Genomic DNA, 25,081 nt, shown 5'->3' on the forward strand with positions numbered 1-25,081 from the left:
ATAATATTAATAATAAATAAATAAAATATACACACAACCCGTTTTGAAGTGCGATCATATGGCGTAACTAGGGATGGGAATTTCAGACATTTTTTTTTTTTTTTTTTTTTAACAGCAGCAGCAACCGCAGCAATGCGGGGGTGGAAACTAACTATTCTACAGTGTACTACGTCGTTTTAGGCTCAAAAACTGTCCATTATTGAACATCAAAACAGCGATAATAAAAATGAGGGTCAAAAAAAAAAGCGGAGCAGAGAGAACCTCTCCGCTGGCACAGGTGTGTCTCCAGACGACTCAGGTTTTTGAACCTGCGCTTGTTGTGTCCACCAGAGTGCAGGATGAGATGCTGTCTTCAATCGTGTAGACGGCTTATTGTTGTGTCCACCCCCGTTCTTAACATTAGCGCAAGATTGTTTGCACTACACACGCGCACACACACACGCTTGGACACGCACAGTCACTGAACAGCTGTTCGGACAGCGGCCGAAGCTCCATAGTCACCTTACCGACCTGCCCTCACCAATTCCATTCACAAAAACGGGCCGCGACTCGTCCTCCGCAACGCGCGCATGTGAGAGTGCAGCGAGCCTGCATGTGACCAGAGTGCAGCACCTGTGGTTAGACGATCTCGTTCGATTATATCACGTTTTACACGCGCATGTCACGTGAACAGCGTATAATCGCAGCCTTTGCGGTTAGAAAATTGCACTTGATCATATCGCGATATTATCGCAAATGCGATATATCGTTCAGCCCTACCTACAACCTGATGTTCAAACTTTATCGAAGCTGGATTCATGGCCGAAGGAGGAGACGACAGCCCTCAGGACATATACGTATATGAAAACTCACCCATAAGGCGGTGCTGGCGTCACTTCATCATCTCAGACAACTACCGCGTGTGTCCTGCTCTCTTTCAGCCGCTGAATAACCCATCTGTTTGTTGTTTTTGTGACGATTAAGTCTGCTAACACGTTAGCATAAAGATCGCTAGCTTAAAATGCTAACAGTCTACACACCAGCAGTCTCTGGCTATGTCCCAAATAGGAGACCGCGGTCGACATCGGTCGCGGCCGATGTGGACCGCAGTCGCCGTGGACCGCAGCCGCCGGAGGACTCGGAAGTCAAACGCTGCGAAATGAGACGGTCTAGCCTACCTCTTCTTCTTCTACTTCTGCAATTTTCTAACCGCAAAGGCTGCGATTATACGCTGTTCACGTGACATGCGCGTGTAAAACGTGATATAATCGAACGAGATCGTCTAACCACAGGTGCTGCACTCTGGTCACATGCAGGCTCGCTGCACTCTCACATGCTCGCGTTGCGGAGGACGAGTCGCGGCCCGTTTTTGTGAATGGAATTGGTGAGGGCAGGTCGGTAAGGTGACTATGGAGCTTCGGCCGCTGTCCGAACAGCTGTTCAGTGACTGTGCGTGTCCAAGCGTGTGTGTGTGCGCGTGTGTAGTGCAAACAATCTTGCGCTAATGTTAAGAACGGGGGTGGACACAACAATAAGCCGTCTACACGATTGAAGACAGCATCTCATCCTGCACTCTGGTGGACACAACAAGCGCAGGTTCAAAAACCTGAGTCGTCTGGAGACACACCTGTGCCAGCGGAGAGGTTCTCTCTGCTCCGCTTTTTTTTTTGACCCTCATTTTTATTATCGCTGTTTTGATGTTCAATAATGGACAGTTTTTGAGCCTAAAACGACGTAGTACACTGTAGAATAGTTAGTTTCCACCCCCGCATTGCTGCGGTTGCTGCTGCTGTTAAAAAAAAAAAAAAAAAAAATGTCTGAAATTCCCATCCCTAGTTACGCCATATGATCGCACTTCAAAACGGGTTGTGTGTATATTTTATTTATTTATTATTAATATTATCATTATATTTAATGACTGTCTAGCAGTTCACAGATGTCAAAAAAACTGAGTGTGGTAAAGCCACATATTTTTATAAATATGTGTGTATATATATATATATATATATATATATACATATATATATATATATGTATATATATATATATACATATATATATATATATATATATATGTATATATATATATATACATATATATATATATGTATATATATATATATGTATATATATATATATATGTATATATATATATATATGTATATATATATATATATATATGTATATATATATACATATATATATACGTATATATATATATACATATATATATACATATATATATATACATATATATATACATATATACATATATATATACATATATATATATATATATGTATATATATATACATATATATATGCAATCTGCACTTTGTGTGACTTGTGACTGACTTTCATTTTAACACCAGGGTTCCTTCTCAGCACTTTATGTTCAGATGTTTGTAAGTTCCAAATATGCTATTGTGATTGAAGTAGTTAAATAAAAATCATCTATTCATGCATCACCTCATGTCATCATAACAGAGGTCTGTCTTCCAGGAAAGAACAGTTTATTTTTAATGTAATATAGTATTGGCCATACTTATGATGTATTGCTTGTCTTTGTTTAATAATACAGAAGATTAAGACCTCTAAAAAATAATCGCATCGCAATCGCAATATTGGCACGAAAAATCGCAATTAGATTATTTTCCATAATCGTTCAGCCCTAGTTGTAGGCTACAGAGTGCGCCTGCGCAGCAACTTCAGTAGACGGAGACCCTGGAAAGGCTCACGGTGCCTACACCGCGGGCACGGTTAATCACCGAGATAATAATTTTTTTTGAAATGAAGACGGTAATTATTATCGTCAAAAATGTTATCGTGGTTTACCGTTACACCGTTAACCGTGACATCCCTAAACTATAAACGAAGCAACGCCCCCTTCCCACACCAATGTTCATACCCCTAGAGGGAATGGCAGAGGTGGCGGGGTCGCAGCAATATTTGACTGTATACTTTCGCTCACCTCTCGACCCACGGGTACTTATGAATCATTTGAGCACCTTACTCTAAGTCTGTTAGACTCAAGTATTAAACAGAATAACAAACTCCAGTTTATTGTTGTATACCGACCATCGAACTCCTACTCTTTTTAATTTTTAAGTGATTTTGCAGATTTTTTATCTGATTTAGTTCTCTGTTCAGATAAAATCATCATAGTAGGTGATTTTAATATTCATGTAGATGTAGCCAATAATAGTCTTGGCTCATCTTTTAAAGTTTTGCTTGAATCAATTGGCTTCAAGCATCAGGTTAACAAACCAACACATCGTCATAAACACACACTTGACCTTATCTTGACGTATGGTATTGACATACATAACTTGGTAGTATTTAATGAGAATCCTTTGATATCGGACCACTGTCTGATCTCATTTGAAGTTGTACTTACTAATGCTACTGACCCTAAACAGCAGGATTATTACAGTCGCTGTTTATCTGACAGTTCAGTTGAAAAATTCACTGAACAGCTCTCTTCTACTCTCCAGCCATGTTTTATCACAGAGGAAGACTATAGAAACATCTCTCCCGTAGAACTTAATGGAATAGTGGATAACACAAATTTAACCTTGCAAACAGTTCTAAACACTGTTGCTCCTCTTAAGAGAAAGGTTATCACCCGGGATAAGTCTGCCCCGTGGTACACAGCCCAAACTCGAGCGTTAAAGCTCAGTACACGGAAGTTAGAAAGAACGTGGCGTTCCACACATGACAGTCACTATGTCTTGTTGAAGAACAGTTTTGATATCTATAAAAAAGCTCTGAGACGTGCAAGAACTTCTTACAGTTAATAGAGAAAAATAAGAGCAACCCCAGGTTCCTCTTCAGCACTGTAGCCAGGCTGACGGAGAGCCACGATTCAACAAATCCATCGATCCCTCGATCGCTGAGTAGTAATGACTTTATAACATTTTCTAACGATAAGATAGAAACGATCAGAGATAGAATTAACAACCAGTTTAGAACAGCAAGCCTAGACTTAATCGCGGCTCCAGCTTTACACGTACTAAATCATTTTATTCCTATAAGTCTCCCGGAGCTGACCGCACTGGTCTCCTCCTCTAGACTTACTACATGTCAGTTGGACCCTATACCAGCTAGACTCCTTAGAGAGGCTCTACCACAAGTTGGTAATATTTTACTAGATCAAATAAATATGTCTTTACTGAGCGGCTGCATCCCAAAGGCCTTTAAGATGGCAGTAATTAAGCCATTACTTAAAAAGCCTTCTCTCGACAGTAGCATTTTGAGTAACTATAGACCGATCTGAAACCTCCCTTTTATTTCAAAGATTTTAGAAAAAGCTGTAGCCACCCAGTTGTGCGATCACCTGTGTAGCAATAATGTATTTGAAAAGTTCCAGTCTGGGTTTAGAACCCACCATAGTACAGAGACTGCACTATTTAGAGTAAAAGATGATATTCTTATGGCCTCTGAAAAAGGAATGGCTTCTATACTGGTCCTGCTGGATCTCAGTGCAGCATTTGATACGATAGATCATGAGAACCTGCTACATCGACTAGAACAAGATGTTGGGATTAGAGGATCGGCACTTGTCTGGTTCAAGTCCTATTTATCGGACAGATTTCAGTTTGTTAGTGTAAACGAGGAATCCTCCATACTCACTAAGGTCAACTACGGAGTCCCTCAGGGTTCTGTGCTTGGACCTATTCTTTTTACCCTGTACATGCTGCCATTAGGCAACATTATCAGGAAACACAACATAGATTTTCATTGTTATGCAGACGACACCCAGCTCTATGTATCTGTACGACTGGACGACCCAAACCCATCTATTAAACTCCAGGATTGTCTCATAGACATACAGACGTGGATGACTCGTAACTTTCTGATGCTTAACACAGAAAAAACTGAGGTCATGGTCCTCGGGCCAAAAGATATAAGAGCAGCACTTGGAGCTCTAAACCTAGGCAGTAACACTCCAGTCCCTTGCACTACAGTAAGGAACCTAGGAGTCCTGTTTGACCAGGATTTATCACTGGATGAACACATTAAGCATATATGAAGAACAGCCTTCTTCCACCTTCGCAACATCAAGACAATTAGAAACATTATATCAAGACAAGACTCTGAGAAACTTATCCACGCCTTTATAACCTCTAGGCTGGATTACTGTAACTCCTTACTGTCTGGATGTCCTAGTAAGTCCTTGAGAAGCCTCAACTGGTCCAGAATGCAGCAGCACGGATACTGACTCGAACCAGACGACGTGATCATATAACTCCTGTCCTGGCTTCTCTTCACTGGCTCCCAGTGAAAAGTAGAATCAATTTTAAAATACTTCTACTTACATACAAGGCCCTGAATAATCAGGCACCTTCTTACATTTGTGACTAAATCACTTTATATCAACCGAATAGACCGCTGCGCTCCTTGAACTCAGGTCTACTGGTTATTCCTAAAATAACTAGAAGTAGAATCGGTGGTAGAACATTTAGCTACCAGGCTCCTCTCCTGTGGAACCAACATCCGCTTTCAGTCAGACAGTCTGACTCGGTCTCTGCCTTTAAGGTGAGACTGAAAACCTACCTTTTTAACATAGCCTATAGTCGAAGCTAGATCAGGTATGTCCTGATTAGAATAGTCTATCTTATGCTGCCATAGGCTTAGATTGCTGGGGGAATTTCCCATCACGCACTTAGAATGAGCACACAGACTTTGCACGAGCCGCACTTTCTCTACCCCGACCTCGATTTTTCATCCCTCACCACTTACCCGATGTACCCCCATGAGATGTAGCACATAAATCTACATGTAGCACATCTCTAACTGATGTTTAATCTCTTACAGTTCTGCTGACACCAGTGAACGACATGAGGTCAGGACAGGAAAGAGGACTCCGTCATCCCCAAGTCTCTGATCACAACAGTCTTCACTACAGGCTGTGATAAACCCAGTGATCCAGATGATCCTGGCATTTAAAGACTTTTTTCACTTTTTATTCTTGTCATTGTGTATTGTATGTTTTGGGTAACATCTACTGCACGTCTGTCCGTCCAGGGAGTGGATCCCTCACCTGTGGTTCTCTCTAAGGTTTCTACCCTTTTTCCCTTTTACAAGGTTTTTTTTTTTCCCTGGTAGTTTTTCCTTACCCTGGTCGAAGGTCTAAGGACAGAGGATGTTACCAACCCTGTGAAGTCCCGTGAGACAAACTATGTTTTGTAAACTGTGGGCTATATAAATAAAGATTGATTGATTGATCTCAGACAACTACTGTGTCTGTCCTGCTCTCTTTCAGCCGCAGAATAATCCATCCGTTTGTTGTTTTTGTGACGATGAAGTCTGCTTACACGTTAGCATAAAGATCGATAGCTTAAAATGCTAACAGCTCACACACCAGCAGTCTCTGTGCTTTCTCTGTCCTTGTGAAGAAATTCAGCCACAGACAATTATTGTCATGTTCTCCTTGCCTTCCTTTGTCAAACAGCTTTGACGACGACTGCTTTGATGACAATCACGCTTTAATTTCGCACTGCACTGCGCACACACACACACATAACTGCTGGAACTTTCCAGACACTCTCCCTCTCTCTGTACGTGCATATTAATTAGTCATGTGTATTCTCCGTGATCGTCAGCTGATTGGCTGAAAAAACAACAAAAGCTCTGGAATGTGAGATCGCCACACCCAAACTAGAAGTGATTCACAGCGATAAAACAACCTAAATTCAAACACAAAGTTTATGGTTTTAAGACCCACAATACTGTGATTTGAAGCATGTAGTGGCTTCTTCAAAACTTCAACTTGTATAATTTTGAAAAAAACGAAAATCCCTAATTTTGAAAAAAAAAAAAAAAGTTTTCCAGTTTTTCTCTCGTTTTGCGCTCGGCCGACTTGTTCCCGCTTGGTCCGTGGCGGGTCACATATATATGCATATATATATATGTAGAAAAAACAAAGACTATCATCAGAGGTTGTGAGGCACTTACACTGCTGGTGTTACTACATTGGTGGACAGCTGCGTGGCTTTCAGCAGAACTTAAGTCTCCAATGAACTCCTCACATTTCTGGCAGTAAAATCCAATCACTGGTGTCATAAACAGCAGTCCTGTAATTGACAAGAAAAGCAATTGAAGCATTCCAACGTGTGGCAGACAATTAAGAAGAAAAAAAAACACTCTCAGAAAGCTGCTATACCTTCCAGTTTCATCATACCCTCCAGTTCTTTTATCAAGGATTCCATTTTATTTATAGTGAGTTGTTTTTCTCTCTTCTTTTCCTCGTTGTCACTTGTCTGGAAAACACATGACCATTTCAAAACAAAGAAAATTAGCTGTTCTACAATCTGTTCATCTGTCATATTTAAGAGTTGAGTAGTTTTTTACTTTACTTTGTGCTTGTCGGAGCTTTGAGATGAGCCACAGCTGTCACTTTTTGTCCGTTTCTCCTTTGTGGCTAAAGGGGAGGGGGGGGCAGGATTAAACAATTAATCTATTGTTAATACAAAGCACTCAGACAGAAACAGAAAAATCCAATCACTAGTGTCATAAACCGCAAAATTACAAGGTCAGGTGGTATCAATTTTCAGCTCTCTGGAAAAAAAGAAATTCAAAATTAACTTCACTTGCATCTAACGTGACTAAAATAAAATGAGCAAGTAAACAGCAATGTTTTGGTGATGGGAGTTAACCTCTTAGTGACATGTAAATACAATTAAATGGGTTTTAATAATTTGGTACCTAAGAAATCTCAAATGGCACAGAATGTGCCAAACTGTGCCAAGCGAGAGAACGTCGAGACGCCTTCTTTCGACCAAGATGTCGACGCGAGAGCATCGCAAGACCCAGCGTCTTTCAGTTTTTTGCAGTGATTATGACCGCAACAGGTCATACAATCAGCTGCTCACACATCGCTCGTGCGTAAAGATGGCAGGATATTAAACACTTTGACTCATGTTTAATTTTTATTTTTTTCCTCACTATTAATGGATGCAGAAGTGCGCCGCGGCTGACATTTCCAACTTTACGCCCGCTTTTACTGACATGAATACTGAACACAGAGAGACGATCAGGGGCTTGTTAGAAAGCCCTGTAGCTCTAATTTCACCAGCAGAAAATCAAAAACATGATATTTGAATGCGCACATGCCCAAATGTGCAATGCGCTGGTTTACATAAGGGACAATTAAAATAAACTAACCCTAACCCCAAACTATTTACTCACTCAGAAGCCACCCATCGCGCACTGTGCCAGCCTCCAGCCTGTTCCCAAACATGCTGTTAGTCATAATGAATGAGTCATAATGAACCAGACCACTTTACACGTTGTTAGCTGCATTTGCGCATCACATATGATTTGAACATTGATGGAATGAAAATGTTTCCTATTAACGTAAACAAATTCTGTGATGGCGCTTTTATAGCAATGTGTGTGCAGTCAATAGCTCCGATTACATGAGGGAAACCGGCTCTCGCTGAAAATTGCGCTTTAACGTTGGCCTGTTCAACAGCATTGCATGGGAGTTTGATGAACCTGAATGACGTTCGGATGATTCCGTCCCACACAGCTGTCATGGCTCGGCTCTGGGTTGACTGACACACTCCAACCGAAATCGGCTTCTGAGCCAATTATTATCGTTTGCAAGTAAATCCTCACATTCACTAAATACTCGCTCACGTCGGATTGCACCATTTGCAAGGTGTTAATTGTTCATAAGTGTGTCTCTGATGTGCACATCACTCTGATGACTACTTGTTTTCACATAATTAACAGTTTCCCAGCATCACCACTAAGTGTCGCCAAAGGAACAATAGCTGTAGAAACGGGCGTACGCCAGCCATGAAGTTGGCGTGGGCACCGCACATTTCCACGGTCATTTCACGTTTCATACATCTGAACGTGAGCGTGGAAACGGACGTACGCCACGTTTTTGTGCGTACGCAACCTTTGTACATGAGGCCCCAGCTCTGATTGTGCTCATGTCTCTGCTCCTGAGTGGATCTAATCACGCAGCATTGTGTATTTTAATACATTTTGACGGACTGAAATGTACCGAAATATCGTTGTTTGCCGTTGCATATATTAAACCGAACAGGGTGTACCGAACGGTTCGGTAAAATACCGAATACTGTTGCATCCCTAATTGATATTTTTTCTATATTTTTATATAGATATAAATCCATGTGCTGATTCAGATATTACAATAAATAGTGGCTGTTGTGATTATGTATTGCAGTTCATGTGCCTTGAACTGTGGAAACCTGCCTGTGAGGTTTTGGTGATGTGGACAATGTGCCAATGTCAGCCAAACTATCACTGCTCCGCCTGCGCTTCGACCTGTTAAAGAAAAGTGGGGAACAAAGCCTTTTTTCCCCCACTTTTTTGGGGAAAAACGGGGAACATAGGACCTTTTTTGGGAAAAACGGGGGACATAGGACCCTTTTTTTTTTCATGGTCCCAATCGGAACCGGACACAGGACCCGGGTATTATAGGTACGACCACGCTTCAAACCACAAGTCAACTCAAGTCTGTTAGTAAACATTTAATATTCTACTTTCGGAAAAAAATGTGTTTGCTATTTCACACAGGATTCTTACCTTTGATCAGAGATTGTAGAGATTCCAGAGCCTGCTGTACCTTGGGGTTTTTCATAGCTCGTATTGCATCCGACGCATGTGATGAGGGAGAAATGATCTTGCTGATGTTTGCTGTGCTCGGACTGTACAACATGTTTTTAATCTTTACATCCTCATTGTTGTCCAGATTAACATAGGACATCATTTGATCTCCAGAGCTTTTGAATGTGGTCTGTAGACACTCTTGACTGTTCACAGCAGATTCTTGTCTTTTAGAATTCTCTTGCTTCTGGGCAAATGCTGTGTAAAGAGAAGGGGACTTATCATCTTGTTTTCCTCCAGCACAGTCATTGCCATACAGGAATGATTCTTCGTCTTCCAGCTCATCAGCTTTCTTGGCTGTGGAGTCTTCTACACTGTGCGTTTGGAGCCAAGAGAAGTCACATCCTACTCTGTCGTGGGGAAGAAGCATACTGTCGTTTTCAGGTGACAAATTCTCCCAATTGTTATGCTGAGTTTTGTTTTCATCAGAGGCCTGTGCAGAAAAGAATACAACAATAGCCAATTAAAATATTTTGGAATACAAATGGTTTAAAACGACGAAGAACTTTGAAAACACTAGGTCCATTTTAATTTGAAAACTTCAGAGCTGCTTTTTAGCTCAACACCTTAATTTTTCACCTTATTGTTAGTTGAATAAAATAAATCTCAGATTTTTCTTTTACTCTCATTGGTAGAACTTGGACTTGCATATGCATGTCCAGCAGTGGCAATTACTCTAAGACCGCAAGTAAAGCTCAGCTTCATGTCATAAAATATGTACTGTGTGGAGACAAAAAAGTAAAAAAAAAAAAAAAAGTATTTACTTTTGTGAGATAAGTTTTTTTCTTGCCAAACTTTCATTCATTCATTAACCTCTTCTTCCCTGACCCTCCTTCTGGAGCCCCTGCTCGAAAAGGACATGCCCAAACTAAATAGAGTAGACCTATGCAGTTACAAGCTCTATGTGGATTATCTTGGTATCAAAATAAAGATAACACTTGTGAGATTCCACCAGAGGTGTAAGTTTCACTGTAGATGCCACTGTGTCAGAGTAAATGTACATGGAACACAGCATAACTGAAGGATTTTTTTTCTCTCGCCTAAAAAAATATTGCATTTTAAAGCAAATATCACCTTTAAATATGCAGTAGGAGCTTAAAAACACACGGAGGTCATGTAACAACATGTGGACATGAGCTGTGCAAAGTCTGATGCTGCTGAAATAAAGAAGAGTGAAATTACAGAGGTTTTAGTAAAGAGATGTCTAGGCGTTCTCACTTTTGGCTCAGCTTGGCACCATCTGTGCCATTTGAGATTTCTTAGGTACCAAATTATTAAAAAACAATTTAATTTTATTTACATGTCACTACAGATCTAAAAATAACTTCTTTTGAAAAAAAAAAAAACGTATAATAACTCGCCGTAAATCGATGCTCTCTGTGCGGTGCGTAATAACAACTCTGTGGCTCTGTAGCACCTTCAGTTACGCAGCGCCATAGCTCTGGCTTACCTTGGTCAATTAGGGTGATTGACAGCTCGTTTTAAACCTCTAAATCAGTAGAATCAGACCCCTCCAAATGCCCGTCAATCACTTCATTAGCGAGTCAAAAGGACATAAATGCATATGACGCATTTGGGCGGACATTCGCCCTTCTCTTATCAGAACGATCTAATGTCGCTCTGTAATGATCAATCAGACTGGGATTTGTCCCCAAAAAAAGGTGGAAAGTGTAGTTCTTCATTAGAAGTGGTATTGTTCCGGTGGAAATAACTTGTTTTGATAAACAGCAAAGGTAAGACAATATTTCTGGTTGTATTTCTTGAAAGTCAGTTCTTATTTTGGGGCTGGATCCGTGAATCTTGGTTGTAGAGTGATAAAAAGGGTACCCTGACAAAAAAAACACTGTCGGTTCTCCACTGTCGGCTGGACAGTGGAGAACCGACAGTGTTTTTTTTGTTTACATAATCACGCTGGCGCTCCGGTGCCGCTTTTCAATGTGTGCGCTGTGACGGTTTTTTCCCGCTCCTGCTGTTTGATCAATCGGTGTTTTAACTGTGTTTCGTGAACATAAGAATGATTTATATGACCTTATATGAGCTGAGTTTCTGACCTTTCTGTGGGTATGCAGCATGTCTTTGTTTGTTAAAGTTAGACATGGTTTTATGACGCTTTTGTCGCTGCGTCTGACGCTGCCCCCGATCCCAGGGGCAACCGTGAAGAAGAGGTTAATTTATTAACTTCCGGGTCAGTTTGACCCATAGAGACTGTAAACAAACAGAACAATGGAGTACATTCACTTTCACATTCAATATAAAGACGTCAAATCAGTGCTTGCCAGTAAACACGGTTTCGATATAAGTGAGAGACATCTGAAGAGACAACTTTACGCAAGAGAACACTCGTTGAAAAACATACTGTGACTTGGCGGTCCTGATTAAGTTAATTCGCAACCAAATACAGTAATCTGGACATCTTCACAGTTACCCGTGGATGCTAAATGCAAACAACATGGATTACGAGTGAGAAAAGATGATGTACGCTTGGTGTTGAAGGAGCTGGATTTTCAAACAAAAACCGCAGTCGAAGTATCAGCAATTACTCGCGCTCTTTAGAGTCTGTCAACACGTTTTACCAAGATCTAATCCGCTCCCCCGCACTTCATCACCACTGTACTTGATTCTCATCATAAAGATAATTTTTTTGATGTGGGGATAAAGCTGAACGTAGAAAAATTATCCAGTCCGTGTTTGATACGGACAGCCTGCTTGGAGAACGGCAGGAGGCAGGAGCAGTGCGCAACACAATTAGATTAAAAAAAAATAAAAAAAATAAAAAATTAATAATACTATGGCACAGAATTGGCATAATAATTTCTTGCGGTGTTTCAATTTCGGTAAGTATTTATTACTAATATAGTTGAAATTAATAGAATTGAGCCCTGAACTTCATGGCTGTGAAGTCGGTTGGGTAATATGAGAAAACATTCAATGAAAATAAGGGCTGTCAAAAGAAATTTTTAATCACAGGGTAGCTGTGGATTAATCACAATTAATCACGATTAATTACCATTCGTAAATATGCCAGAAAAATTCAAATTTTCTCTTAATATTGTTGTAGGAACGGAGAGATAAATAAGAACCCACATTATAAGACAATATAAATAAATAGAAAAAATAAAATACTGTAAATAACTTTAAAAATATATATATTATTTTTTTTTTACATTGCACTGTAAATAACTCACATTATAAACAAAATATAAAGTATAGAAGTTAAATAGTTTTCTTGGGGGTACTAAACCTACAGTAGGAAATTCCTCATCAGCACCTTTGAAGCACTGCTTCTACTAGTTAGCGTTAGCGTCAGGTAGCATTCTGACGATAGTGTTAGCTGCTGTTCAAGTCTGTGTCCCCGTCAGTTAGACAATGACTGCTAATGTTATGATTAAATCATTATCTGTGCCAGTAGCACCACTTACAACTGTGTGTCTTTCTTTCTTTTTTCTTCATCCACTTTTTTTTCTTCCTCTTCTAACTGATTGATAACTCCTCTTCATTTTCCTTCAGCTTCATTTACAACTTGCAGAACAATAACTTCACACAGGTTAACGTGAGCTGACGTGGGGCCCCTTTAGAGAGGTTTCCGACAGATGTCATTGCATATCAACCATTGTTGTTTAAGGGGGACGGGGATGTGGCTGCTCACTGATGCATTTAGGCTCCGAGTGTCGGGTGCCCCCCTATCGGCTTGGGGCCCCAAGCAGTTGCCTGCCTTGCCTGTTCATAAACTGCACGTCTACCCGTAGCGCAATGAAAGTGCGTTAAAAAAAATGTACGCGTTAATTCCACAAATTAATCCTGCGTTAACAGCCCTAATGAAAATACATATTTTATTCATTAAATATCTATATCACATTATAGATCAAATCAATATTTACTAACCCTAATCAGAACGGTCAGTTTTGAGTGCCTGTCTCTTTAAATGTAAAGACACAGGAAACTACGTCAGCGTCACTGAGGCTCCAGGAGCTAACAGCAGTTAGCATTTGGAAAAGCTGTCATTTCAATATATAAAATGTAAATCCTGAGGCTGAAGGTTTGTGAAGGACTCTGCAGCCAAGAGTAGTTGGATACGATTGCCCTCACCTGCACCTTCCAGGAATGTAGAAATGAGTGCAGAATTCAACATTGCATGTTTCATCTACTGTACTTATACTGAGGCATAACACAAAAACATAAGTCATCTTTTTTCACACTTTGCCCACTTGTAGGGCCTCCAGAGTCCCAAAGATAATTCAAATGATTAAAAATAAATTTCCTTTAACTCCCACCAAGTATGAATGATGTGACATTGGTTTACACAATAAATGATGAACCACAAATGTTTGATAGACACTTGTGCTCATTACTGATCACATTGAACAATTTGGTAAAGCAATTAACTTTACCTGAATAGTGAGCATAGCATCTTTGAGGGTGGGTAACCGCTCCTCCAGTTCTTTGCTGTTCATGACCAGCTTCAGTCCTTCCAACAGACTTTTCCCTGATGCATCATCACTGTTGCTTATACTGCTTCTGCAGCTTTGGCTGGGACTCATCGTTCTTTTTTTATCCTTGGCATGGCTCTTTTCACTACTGCTACTTCGTGATTTTGACCTCCTGGTGTGACTTTTGCTCCGGCGATGACTTTTCTTCTTGTTTTTGCCCTTGCTGCAAGATCTGCTTCTCGCACGTGTCTTACCACGAGTTTGACTTTTGCAGCGCGCTCTGCTTTTGCTGCGTGCTCTGCTTTTGCTGCGCGCTCTGCTTCTGCTCCGCGCTCTGCTTTTGCTGCGCGCTCTGCTTTTGCTGCGCGCTCTGCTTTTGGCTCGAGATCTCTCACGACTTCGGCTTCTGCTCACGTACTTCTGGAAATTGGGGTCTGTTTTTAAAGCACCTTTTAGGACATTTGCTGATTTTAATGCCTCAGCAAGATTGTATGCCATGTCCCCTTTCAGATAGTCTGGGAGAGGCTTGTTGGCAGCAATGCATCTCAAGAATTCCTCTCCAGCTCGGTCACTGAAAATAAATGTGTTTCAAACACCAGCAAAAAAAAAAGTTAAAGCAACAGTTCCAGTTTAGATTGATGCATTGCATTTTATAGGCAGATTTACCTGTCTGGAAGATGTTCTCCTTGGGTCGATTTCCACAGTGGGACCTGAGGGTGTGGTGGTACTGGGTGAGGGACGACCTGTTGGCTGCCTCCCAAAGCAATCACTCTACTATGGTCTATGGAGAAGCTGCTACAGCGGGGCTGAGAGTTTCAGAATTGGCATTATAGTACTGCACAAGACATAACTGTAATAGCATATTTTGGCATTTTTACTTATATTACATTATAAATATATATTAAATATTTTGAAAAGGCCTTCCTGAGGCCATCAAATATGACCAACATTTTTAAACTTAAATGAATAGCTGTACACATTCAAATAGGAAAAGTTTGCTGTAGACGATACTATACATCAAATCCTTATATCAGCAACTGTGTAAAACATTTGTGGTTACATTACATACAGGTTTTATTTGCGATCAAATCAATCCATTATGCAACCATGAAAAAGGAAATGCCTGAACCCTTTCACCAAGGCATTTATTGAAAAGGTATTGTAAAGCAATAATCATCAAAAAAAAGAGCTGATAGGACGGAAAGGTACACACTAACCTACAGTTTTTTTGCTACTGGATAAATAAATTCTTAAAAAGTGAAATGTGTATGAAAACTGAAAAAAAAAATTCCTTTTTTTTTTTTTTTTTAAGAACCATGTCAACTACTGACTTTATCAAGTGTTGGGCAAAATGTGGCATTGTGTTTGTACTGAGGCTACAGTTCCTCAAGTACTGACAAAAAGGATCAGGTTAAAGTTAACAGTTAACTTTTGCAAAGAATGCAACCTTATATGAAGACTGAGATATTTGAATGCTTGTGGCATTGTGTGCACATGTCAGAGACTGAGAAGGAAACCCAGTGTATCATCCTTGAGGATCAGGAAACCTTTCGCTGGTGTTCCAAACACAGCAACTGGTGATTACAAGGCAGTTTCCCTGCACCAAATGGTCTTGGAATAATGTAAGTTATGAATTGGCGCCAGACAAATAATTCAATTTAATTGAAATTAAAAGATTAAATATCTCCCTGGTTTCTAAATCTAAAAACTATTCTGGTTCAATTCAAGGTTGGGATATTGTAGGGCTGGGTGATATGGACCAAAAGTCATATCTCGATATATTTAGGTTGAATATCAATATACAATATATATCCTGATATTTTTTCCGCTAAGTGAGAGTAGAGTTTATTGAAAACTAACTAAACGTTTTATAAGATCAAAGCTCCGTAAGGTGCACATTTAAATAAAAAATATCTTAAATAGCCTATAAAATAGACCAATCTTTTTCTGAAATAAATATGTGTATATGACAACTATAAATTACTTCTGAAAATCAAATTACAGATTTTCTTCTCTTATAAAAGAACAAAATATGACAAACCCTAGTAAGGGCAGCATTTATATATAGAGACAACAAAATAAAGTGCTCATTTTAAGAAAAACATTTTTAAACATCAGCTTGAGATTACCTTTTCCTTTATCTTATCTGAACAGTCTTGACCAGTTGCACAAGAAACAGACTAGCAACATTTCCCCCTCTTTTTTTTTTTTACTTTGATAAACAGTAGTGCTGTCACATGCACTGCTTGACCACATATCGCTGGTCAACGCAAAATGGAGGCTGGAGTTTTGTCGGGTTGTGGACGGCTTGCGCCTGTGGCTTGTGCAGCGCGCAGTTTCACACACAGGATCACAGCGCAAATTTGAACTTTATCGATATACGCGATATGGTCTAATTCCATATCTCATTTAAAAATATATCGCCCAGCCCTACTCCGAACATAAGATAAGGTAAGATCCTCTCAGTACTGTGAATGCACAAAAACGAGAGAAGTGTGGTTATAGGCTTACACAGCTGGAACCTGTCCCCAAAATGTCCTTTCGCATTACATAAGCATGTCCCTACAGTTAGCACAAGGACACCAGTTTATCCCTGGTAGAGCTGGGCGATATGGACCAAAACTCATATCTCGATATTTTTTGCTAGAATGGCGATATTATAACGATATTTTGAACAAACACCAATATTCTGATTGGTGGATAGTTTGCCATGCTAATTTCATACAGTCTATGGTTAATTTCATCAGAACGATGTTTTCAGAGCACCCCTGCTTCACAGGTAACAGCGTGTCTTCAGAGGACACAGGACGTTTTCACTATTTTGGATTAATCCAACTCACTAGAGACAGAGACAGATTGATAGAAGAGGCACACACAGGAAGAAACATTAAGTTACTGATGCCTTTGAAATTCTAGAAGAAAAGAGAGTGTCTGTTGTATGTGACAACGTGTCTAATATGGCACTATGTGTGGAAACACAAACGGCAGGGATTAAAATTAATACCGTCCCGTCGTCCCGGGGACGTCATTAATTGTCATCGGGACGATCAATATTCTCTCTCGGGACGACCACGGGACGAAAGAGAATTTTGACAGACTACATTTTTCTGTTTAAGTTTTCAACGCTTTCCAGAACGGGTTCGCGGTCGGTGGGAAATACTAATGTGAAAAGGTAAATGGCTGCGCGCTCATGTTTGTGTTGTTCAGTGAGACGCAGAGACTGCTCCTCTCTCACTGTGCGCCGCTCGAGCCGCAGCGCGGCTGTCTGCCTTGCCACGCCCGCACTGCATGTAAACATTTCATTAATGTTGACATGTTTGATTCAATCACTGAATGAAGCCCCTGCCAGGCTTAGCGTTGCTTGTTTATTATATTAATAGATTTTTTTATACACCTCGGCTTTTTCTATACCGGGGAACAAGAGCGCATGCTCCCCCATGTAATCAGCGCAGCGCACGCATGTCCAGGTGCCAATTGAAACCCAAGTCACACTATCAAGTGCGTCATTATTACGGTTACATCGTTCTTGTCAATAAAGATGTAATATTTAGGGATGCACCGATAATTCGGCGGTCGAAACAGAGCGAGTACACTGTGGAACAACACCTGTTAAACGCTGAAAAGTCTCCAAACCAGTATGCGCAGAGAGAGAGAGCGAGCGAGAGAGATCTGCGATCTTGGTCATTAGTTAATTTACTTATTTTTGTGTAGGTAATATGTTGGGAAATATGTTTAAACTTAAATAAACTACATCTACAAGTAGTTATGTCTGGTTGTATTAGTTTGTCCTGTTATTGACGTCATGCTGTCATCACCTGACAGTCTCGCTGATTTAAAGCCCCCAGATGCAGCGGATGCAGCGCACCCCAGATGCGCGCGTCATTGATATCATGCGCAAATACAGATATTCGAATATTTGTGTTTTTTCAAACGTCATTTTTGAGTAATTTTGACAGCCCTAAACAGTCTCATGCAAATCTCAATGCATGGCCCTTCTCATGACGACTACAACCCACTAAATGCAGTCACTAAATAAGTAGTGGCATTAGGTCCGGTAGGCCACAGTTCTGTGACTGAGTGTGTTGGTTGTCATCTACAACACAACAAATCTAGTATGGAAATAAATATATTATTTATTATCAACATAATGTATTGTGTTTTTATCATATTATCAGTAAGTAATAACTCAAAATGTAAAAAAAGATTTTCGGGACGATTCAGGACGATTCGGGGCGGTTCAAATTGTTTTTCGGGACGTTTCCGGGACGGTGGTGAAAAAAGTTAGTTTTAATCCCTGACTAACGGAGTTACATGAATGGTTAGAGATGCAGGGCATCAGGTGCACCGTGCACACTTTGCAGGTCTGCAAAGTGCAGGACTCCTACTCTGAATTTCTAAGTGAATTTGCAGATGTTGTATCTGATTTAGTTCTCTGTTCAGACAAAATCATCATAGTAGGTGATTTTAATTTTCACGAAGATGTAGCCAATGATAGTCTTGGCTCATCTTTTAAAGTTCTGCTTGACTCAATTGGCTTCAAGCAGCAGGTTAACAAACCAACACATAATCATAAACACACACTTGACCTTATCTTAACATATGGTATTGACATACATAACGTAGTAGTATTTAATGAGAATTCCTTGATATTGGACCACTGTCTGATCTCATTTGAAGTTGTACTTACTAATGCTACTGACTCTAAAAGGCAGCATTATTACAGTCGCTGTTTATCTGACAGTTCAGTTGAAAAATTCACTGAACAGCTCTCTTCTGCTCTCCAGCCATGTTTTATCACAGGGGAAGACTATAGAAACATCTCTCCCAGGGAACTTAAAGCGGAACTTCTGACTCTGGGTCCGACTCCGGGTCAAAGTCATAAAAGGGACTGCGGCGAGGAGTCGTGACGAAGCTATTTTTAAACACTGTTAAAACAATGTTTTGATAATCAGGAGCAGTGCATCCACCGGTTCAGAAGGGGGAGCTGCGCTTCTGAGAGCTGGTGTGCTGAATAGTACTGGCCAATCACAAGACTCTGTCTTCTGGGGGTGAAAGTTCACTCTGAAACATCGCGTCTGACGAAAAGCGTCAGAAAAGAGGATTTCAATCGGCTCGTTTACAGCTCTACGGGTGTGCTGGCCCACCACACCCGTAGAGCTGCAGTGTCTCCACCCGCAGGTGCCAGGGAGAAGATATCAGTCAACACTCGCTCTTACAGCAGTTAAAGGGGAAATAAGTAGTTTATAGTGCCATCTAGAGGAGAGGCTGAAATTTACAACAAAGACCTGCTGCTCTGCTCACCCCCTCCCTTCCCTGAGCGCTACGGTATCCGCAGCTGGTCAAATGTCGTCCTCGTTGTCTTTCTCCGTGTCAGCAGATGAGGTTCGCGAGGCGAGGGAGAGGGCGAGCTACTGCGGCCGTAGCAGACGAAGCGGAGAGAGAGGAGGCGGGACTTCCGCTACAAGTAAAGAGACGCTTGTTTTGTTCTCTCGCGTTTGTCCTTACAGGCTCCGGTAGAAACATGGCGTCTCGCTGCTAACAGTGGCTATGCAACCGCGGTCCGCGGTCATGTTATTTTACATGACTTTTTGAAATACTACGAAAATGAAACAAAAACTATTATACAGCGACTAGACAATGCAGGAGCACATAATATGTATAAAAAAGTGGATTTTGGGTTATATAAACCCATAAATACTACATATTGTACCTTTAAGTAGAGATCGATCATCTGATGCATCTGTTATTCCCTTAACTACAGCGCTAAAGCATCTTCTGGATTGAGATCGGGGTAAAAACAATGAAAAGTGCGCTCTTGAGAATCTGTCAACATGTTATAGTAAGATCTACTCTCATCCCCTGTTTTTCATCGCGACTGTACTCCTCGTCATAAAGATCATTATGTATGTGTCATATATGGATGTAGGAATATAACGGCACATAGAGAAATTATCCAGTCTGTGTTGGATACCAGAGCCCGCTTGGAGCGAAGCACAATGCAGGAGAGAGAGGATCAGATTCAGCAGGGGCGGTGTGGAGAAAAAAAAGGCCCGCACCAGATGAGGGGCACCCTCTATAATTGCAATAATAATAATAACAACTTAAGTTGTGTAAGTACACACAGTCCCAGCCATAACAACACAATTAGATTAAAAATCTATATTACATAATTGGCATGATAATAATATTTTTTTTCCATTTTGAGTTACTTGCCCTTCACCTTATGGTGAAAGTCTTCAGACTTTTTTTGAGTTCTTACTTGATGTGGCCCAGCCTCACCCGGACTCTAACTCATGCGGTCCCCAGGCAAATTGAGTTGGAGAGCCCTGGTCTAAAGAAAGGAGATATTTTTCATGTATTTTGTTGTTTAAGATGACCATGTAAGTTGCACTTTATATAAGAAAACACAAACTGTTTTACAGAGTTTCTGTAAAGAAAGCACCTCTAAGATTTTTTTACCTACGAATAAAAGATCATTTCATTTGGTCATAATTTGTCTGTAAAAAAAAAAATTAGTGTCGTATCGTGAACAAAAAATTGTGAGTCGTGAGTTGTATCGTGTGTATCGTTACATCCCTACAAACAAATAAATATCGGTTCTACATAACGGCTATCGGTTTCACTTGGTTATTAATAAATCGGTATCGTATCGGCCCTGAAAAATCCATATCGGTCAATCCCTACTTTATATATCTATGGTGCCGAGTAGACACTATGCGTGACATCGCCAGACTGCCGACTGACTGATTGACCAGAGTGCTGTCACAGGAAAAAAATTCTTACACAACTGTAGATCAGTTAAAAATATGTAACAATCCCAAAAACGTGGGTTAATATCCAACAATTACCAGGGGAAACGTCTAAAAACTCAATATGTAAGGAGTCTGGTGTGTTTAGGGACAGCACCGCTGATTGCGACCGGCTGCATAGACGCTGCAGCTGTGTGTGTTTGTGTCACACGGAGTCTGCGCTCCTGAGAACTCCGACATAAGGATCGAGCCAAACAATAATGCCGAACTTTAGATCGGTTAAAACTACTTTAACAATCCTAAAAACGTGGGTTAATCTCCGACAATTACCAGGGAAATGTCTGACATTTTTAAATATTTAACCAAGAAGTCTGGTCCTCCACTCGTTTGTGTGGGTGTGTGAAGAAGAGCCAGAACAATGTGAGCGGCCAGTGACGTCAGTATCCTGCGCCGCTCCGTATTGTGAACTAATTTTGAATTATAAAACACTTATTGCTGGGCGAAAATGACTCCGTTTGCTTTGTCTTTCAATTGAGGCACAGAATAAGCAGTCTTGAAGTTGAAAATTCAGTTTGGAATATTGATTATTAATTTTATTTATGAGTCATAAATGTAGCTACATTTTAAAAATGAAAAAGTATTTCTGTTAATGCATTTTAATTTTCAAATTTGACATTTCAATTGGATTGTGTTACCTTTTTGCTAGATGATGTTTTGAAAATTAAATCTTAAATGTAATTTTCTTTATCATTTTAATTAAGTCACAGAATGAGCAGTCTTGAAGTTGGAAATGAAAATGAATTTTGAAATATTGATTAGATTATTAATTTTATTTTTGAGTCACAAAATGCAGCTATATTTTGAAAATGAAAAAGCATCTCTGTTAATGCATTTTAATTTGGATAATGGCACACATGCTTCCAATGCGTTAACGTTAACGCATGACGCGTTTCCATGGCAACTGAACAGAAAATAACGGACTATGCTGCGAGTAAAAGACTTGTGGTTTACCCAACCGTGCACCCGACCTGGGCATTTCCGTTTAAAAACAGAAAAATCACACCCCTGAAATGTGCTGATGTGCGTGAATCATGTGTGAATGAAACAGCTTTGTGTATGAAGTATTGACTGAACTGAAAACTAAAAACATTAATTCCACAATATATCTCTTGCTGGACAAAATGAATTAAAGATGTGTTTAATGTGATGAGAAAATTAGTTCCCTTTATTAAAACAGTGCAAACTGTAGCTTACAAGCCTGAATAGTAAACAACAATGGAGAGTTAAAAAGTGCATGTTCTGAACAGTTGTTTTTTTAGATGGCACTGAACACATGAAGCAGTCAGTCTAGCCACCAGGTAAGTAAACATAGTACCATGGCTTTCCCCAAACAGTCATTAAGAACAACTTTTAAACATTGAACTTAAAATTAGTGCTGGGCCACGAAAGGCGTTAATGCATACGTGACTCCCTATTGTTAAAATGAATCTCTAAAGTAACGATAAACTTCAAAAACAGAGGCCGACAATTGCAGTACACAGGTACGCTGGCTATTTGTAGTGCTGCTCTTTTCGTTTGATAAACAGACCGTTCCAGTTCGACTGTAGGCTAACGGCTAACGGAGCTAACTGGTAAACCGTGGCTGGACTCCGGTGACACGGCACGAAAAACTGTGTTACTTTCTTTCTTTTGAAACCCGAAGTGCTTCCACACATCTGCTTTTAAGCATGAAAGCGTTGGATTTATGTTTGCGGCTAATTTCTTGAATCTCCTCGCTCTCACTGAGTAAACAGGAAGAGGGAGACGTCGGTGTGTGAAGACGGGTCACTTGCTATAAATGCTCTACAGCGACACTAGTGGCTGGCTGACGAAATCGCTCTTCCTGCAAGGACGTGCCGGGTGGAACATGGGGGATTTGAATGGGACCTAATGTATCGATACTCGCGGCTGAAAAATCGATACTTTCTGTGAAAATAAAAAATCCATATATATCGCAGAATCGGTAAAATCGCTCAGCCCTAGTGGCAAGGCATTTTGATTTGATATTAGAAATATGTGTCTATCTTTGATCCTTCTCTCTTAAGTGTATATATAGTATATTTTGTTTTTAATTTTTATGAAACAACAAAAACAGATGATGGAAACAGTGGTATGCAAAAGTCTGGGCACCCCTGTAAATTTTCATTTTTTTCCTTTATAAATCATTAGTTGTTTGGATAAGAAATGTCAGTTAAATATATCATATAGGAGACAAACACGGTGATATTTGAGAAGTGAAATAAATATGATTTACAGAAAGTCTGCAATATCAGCAGATTCTGGAGAACAATGTCCAGGAATCAAAGTTGAAGTTCTGCGGGGGCGGGATCTTTCAACAAGACAACGACCCTAAACACTGCTCAAAATCTACTAAGGCATTCGTGCAGAGGAACAAATACAACAAAATTATAAGACATGCTCTCACCTCTGAAATCTTCCCTGTGTCATTGAAACGGAAATACTTGGATTAGAACCAGACACCTATCTCTCCTGGTCACACCAAAAACTAAAGAGACTCATTTTCAGATATTGAATGATATTTACCCGTGTAATGAATTTCTTAGACAAAGATTTAATGTGGAAATAAACAATTGTAAATGTTGTGACCTTTATATTGAAACTCTTGAACATGTATTTTTTGATTGCCATTGAATCAGAATTTTTTTTCAGCACCAAGCTTAAAGCGACAAGCTTAAATTTCAACACTATTAAAATTGGGGTGTTAATGCAGGACAAAGAGATATGCAATTCAACACTTTAATCATCGTGGCAAAATACTTTATCCATCGGTGTGTAGATTTTTAAATGTCACACCACCAACATTTAAAAAATAAATAAAAGTTCTTAAGCTGTTATTCGTTGTTGTTGATTCTGAAGATTCTGATTGGCTTGCATGGCTTGATCCTTCTCCCTACACTGCCGCCCATAGGTTTGGCGGCGATCGACGGCGTATTTATGCGGCTTGATCTAATGACAACTTTTTTGAAAATTATGTTGTGTGCACGACGTTTTTTGAAAACGGAGGGGGAAATATTCGTTTCTCTAAATACCCTGCTATATGGTCAGCGCCGGAAGGCATTAGCGGTCGATGCGGCGTCTCCTCTATATATGTCTATGTGTATTACCATTTTGAGTACTTACTGTGATAAAATGCTCTCTCGGTGGCCTGTTGTGCAGGAAGTGGTTATCCGGTGGCGGGGCAGAAAATGGTCCAGGGGACAAGTGTCTGGTAGGAGGAGGAAAACTACAAGGCCCTCTGACTGTAAAAGGAGGGCCGTGCGATGGAGGAGCTCCGAATCGCAACGGTGGAGCTCCGAAACGCGGCGGCGGTCCGTGTGACGGTTTGGCTGGTTGATGCATGATCGTGACCAAGTGGTCCGGTTAACTCATAGAGAAGAAACGCAAAAACCCCAAAAGTTTCAGTATGTATGACTCAAGGTTTCGCTGCGACACCTCACTCCCGCTGCCACCGGAAATTCAACAGTAACCGACAAAAACATCCGGGTCAAATTAGGCCGTTTCTCGGAGAAGACCGCAGACCCCATGCCAGACCATTACAGGCACTCCCCTTACCCATTACAGGCACGCCTCCTCAACACTGATTGGGTGAGAGATCACGTCTGACGTGATGACGTTGTCGTATTTGAAGAAGGACGAGAGAGCGAGAAGTTAGAAAGAGAGGAGAGAGCTTCACAACTACAGGGACTAGCGTGTAGTTCTCAAAATGACGGAAGAAAAGGTAAGAATGGATAAATACACAGTTTGATATTGAACACTGTATTTATTGTCGTTATTTATACATTATAGATTAAGTCAATTAAGGTTAGTTTGCTAACCAGTCGTGACTCGTGTCTACATGTTGTAACCGTAGCGACTGTATCAGTAAGCAAGAGAAGCGATTTTTTTTCTAGTTTGTTTTCATTATTTCTTTAATGCCTTTACTCATACAGGTTATAATATTGACAAAGTGAGTCACATTTTCCACTAAGAAACGTGAAAATAATATATTTCACGTTTAGAGATAAAAAGTTCTGTTGAATCACAGTCAACAGTTATATTTATTTCATTTCAGTTAGCCTACATATATTTTAGGACAGGTAAAGTCTTATAGGCAAATGTAATCCAGTTAATTTCTACTGGATTGTCAATGAAACATGTTCCCATGTTAAAAATACAAAAGAAATGTAATTAAATATTAAATATTAAAATTCTCTTACAGAGCAACATGACCTTTCCTGTTGG

At 40.1% G+C, this 25,081-nt stretch overlaps 1 protein-coding gene across 1 annotated transcript in view; it reads right to left on the reverse strand.

The window, feature by feature from the left end:
- The window catches only part of LOC310943489 (uncharacterized protein), a 30,946-nt gene extending 6,741 nt beyond the window's left edge, over window positions 1-24,205 (reverse strand). The window contains exons 1-7 of the mRNA XM_083909075.1: window positions 23,981-24,205; window positions 14,718-14,857; window positions 14,013-14,622; window positions 9,544-10,057; window positions 7,338-7,402; window positions 7,145-7,241; window positions 6,937-7,055 (exon numbers count right to left, since the gene is read on the reverse strand). Coding sequence (XP_083765201.1) covers window positions 6,937-7,055; window positions 7,145-7,241; window positions 7,338-7,402; window positions 9,544-10,057; window positions 14,013-14,622; window positions 14,718-14,857; window positions 23,981-24,199 — 1,764 coding nt within the window. The 5' untranslated portion in view covers window positions 24,200-24,205. The remainder of the gene's footprint in view (window positions 1-6,936; window positions 7,056-7,144; window positions 7,242-7,337; window positions 7,403-9,543; window positions 10,058-14,012; window positions 14,623-14,717; window positions 14,858-23,980) is intronic.
- Between the last annotated feature and the right edge of the window lie 876 nt (window positions 24,206-25,081).

This window comes from Microchirus variegatus, assembly GCF_963457635.1.
Source record: "Microchirus variegatus genome assembly, chromosome: 23".
Classification (NCBI taxonomy): Eukaryota; Metazoa; Chordata; class Actinopteri; order Pleuronectiformes; family Soleidae; genus Microchirus; species Microchirus variegatus.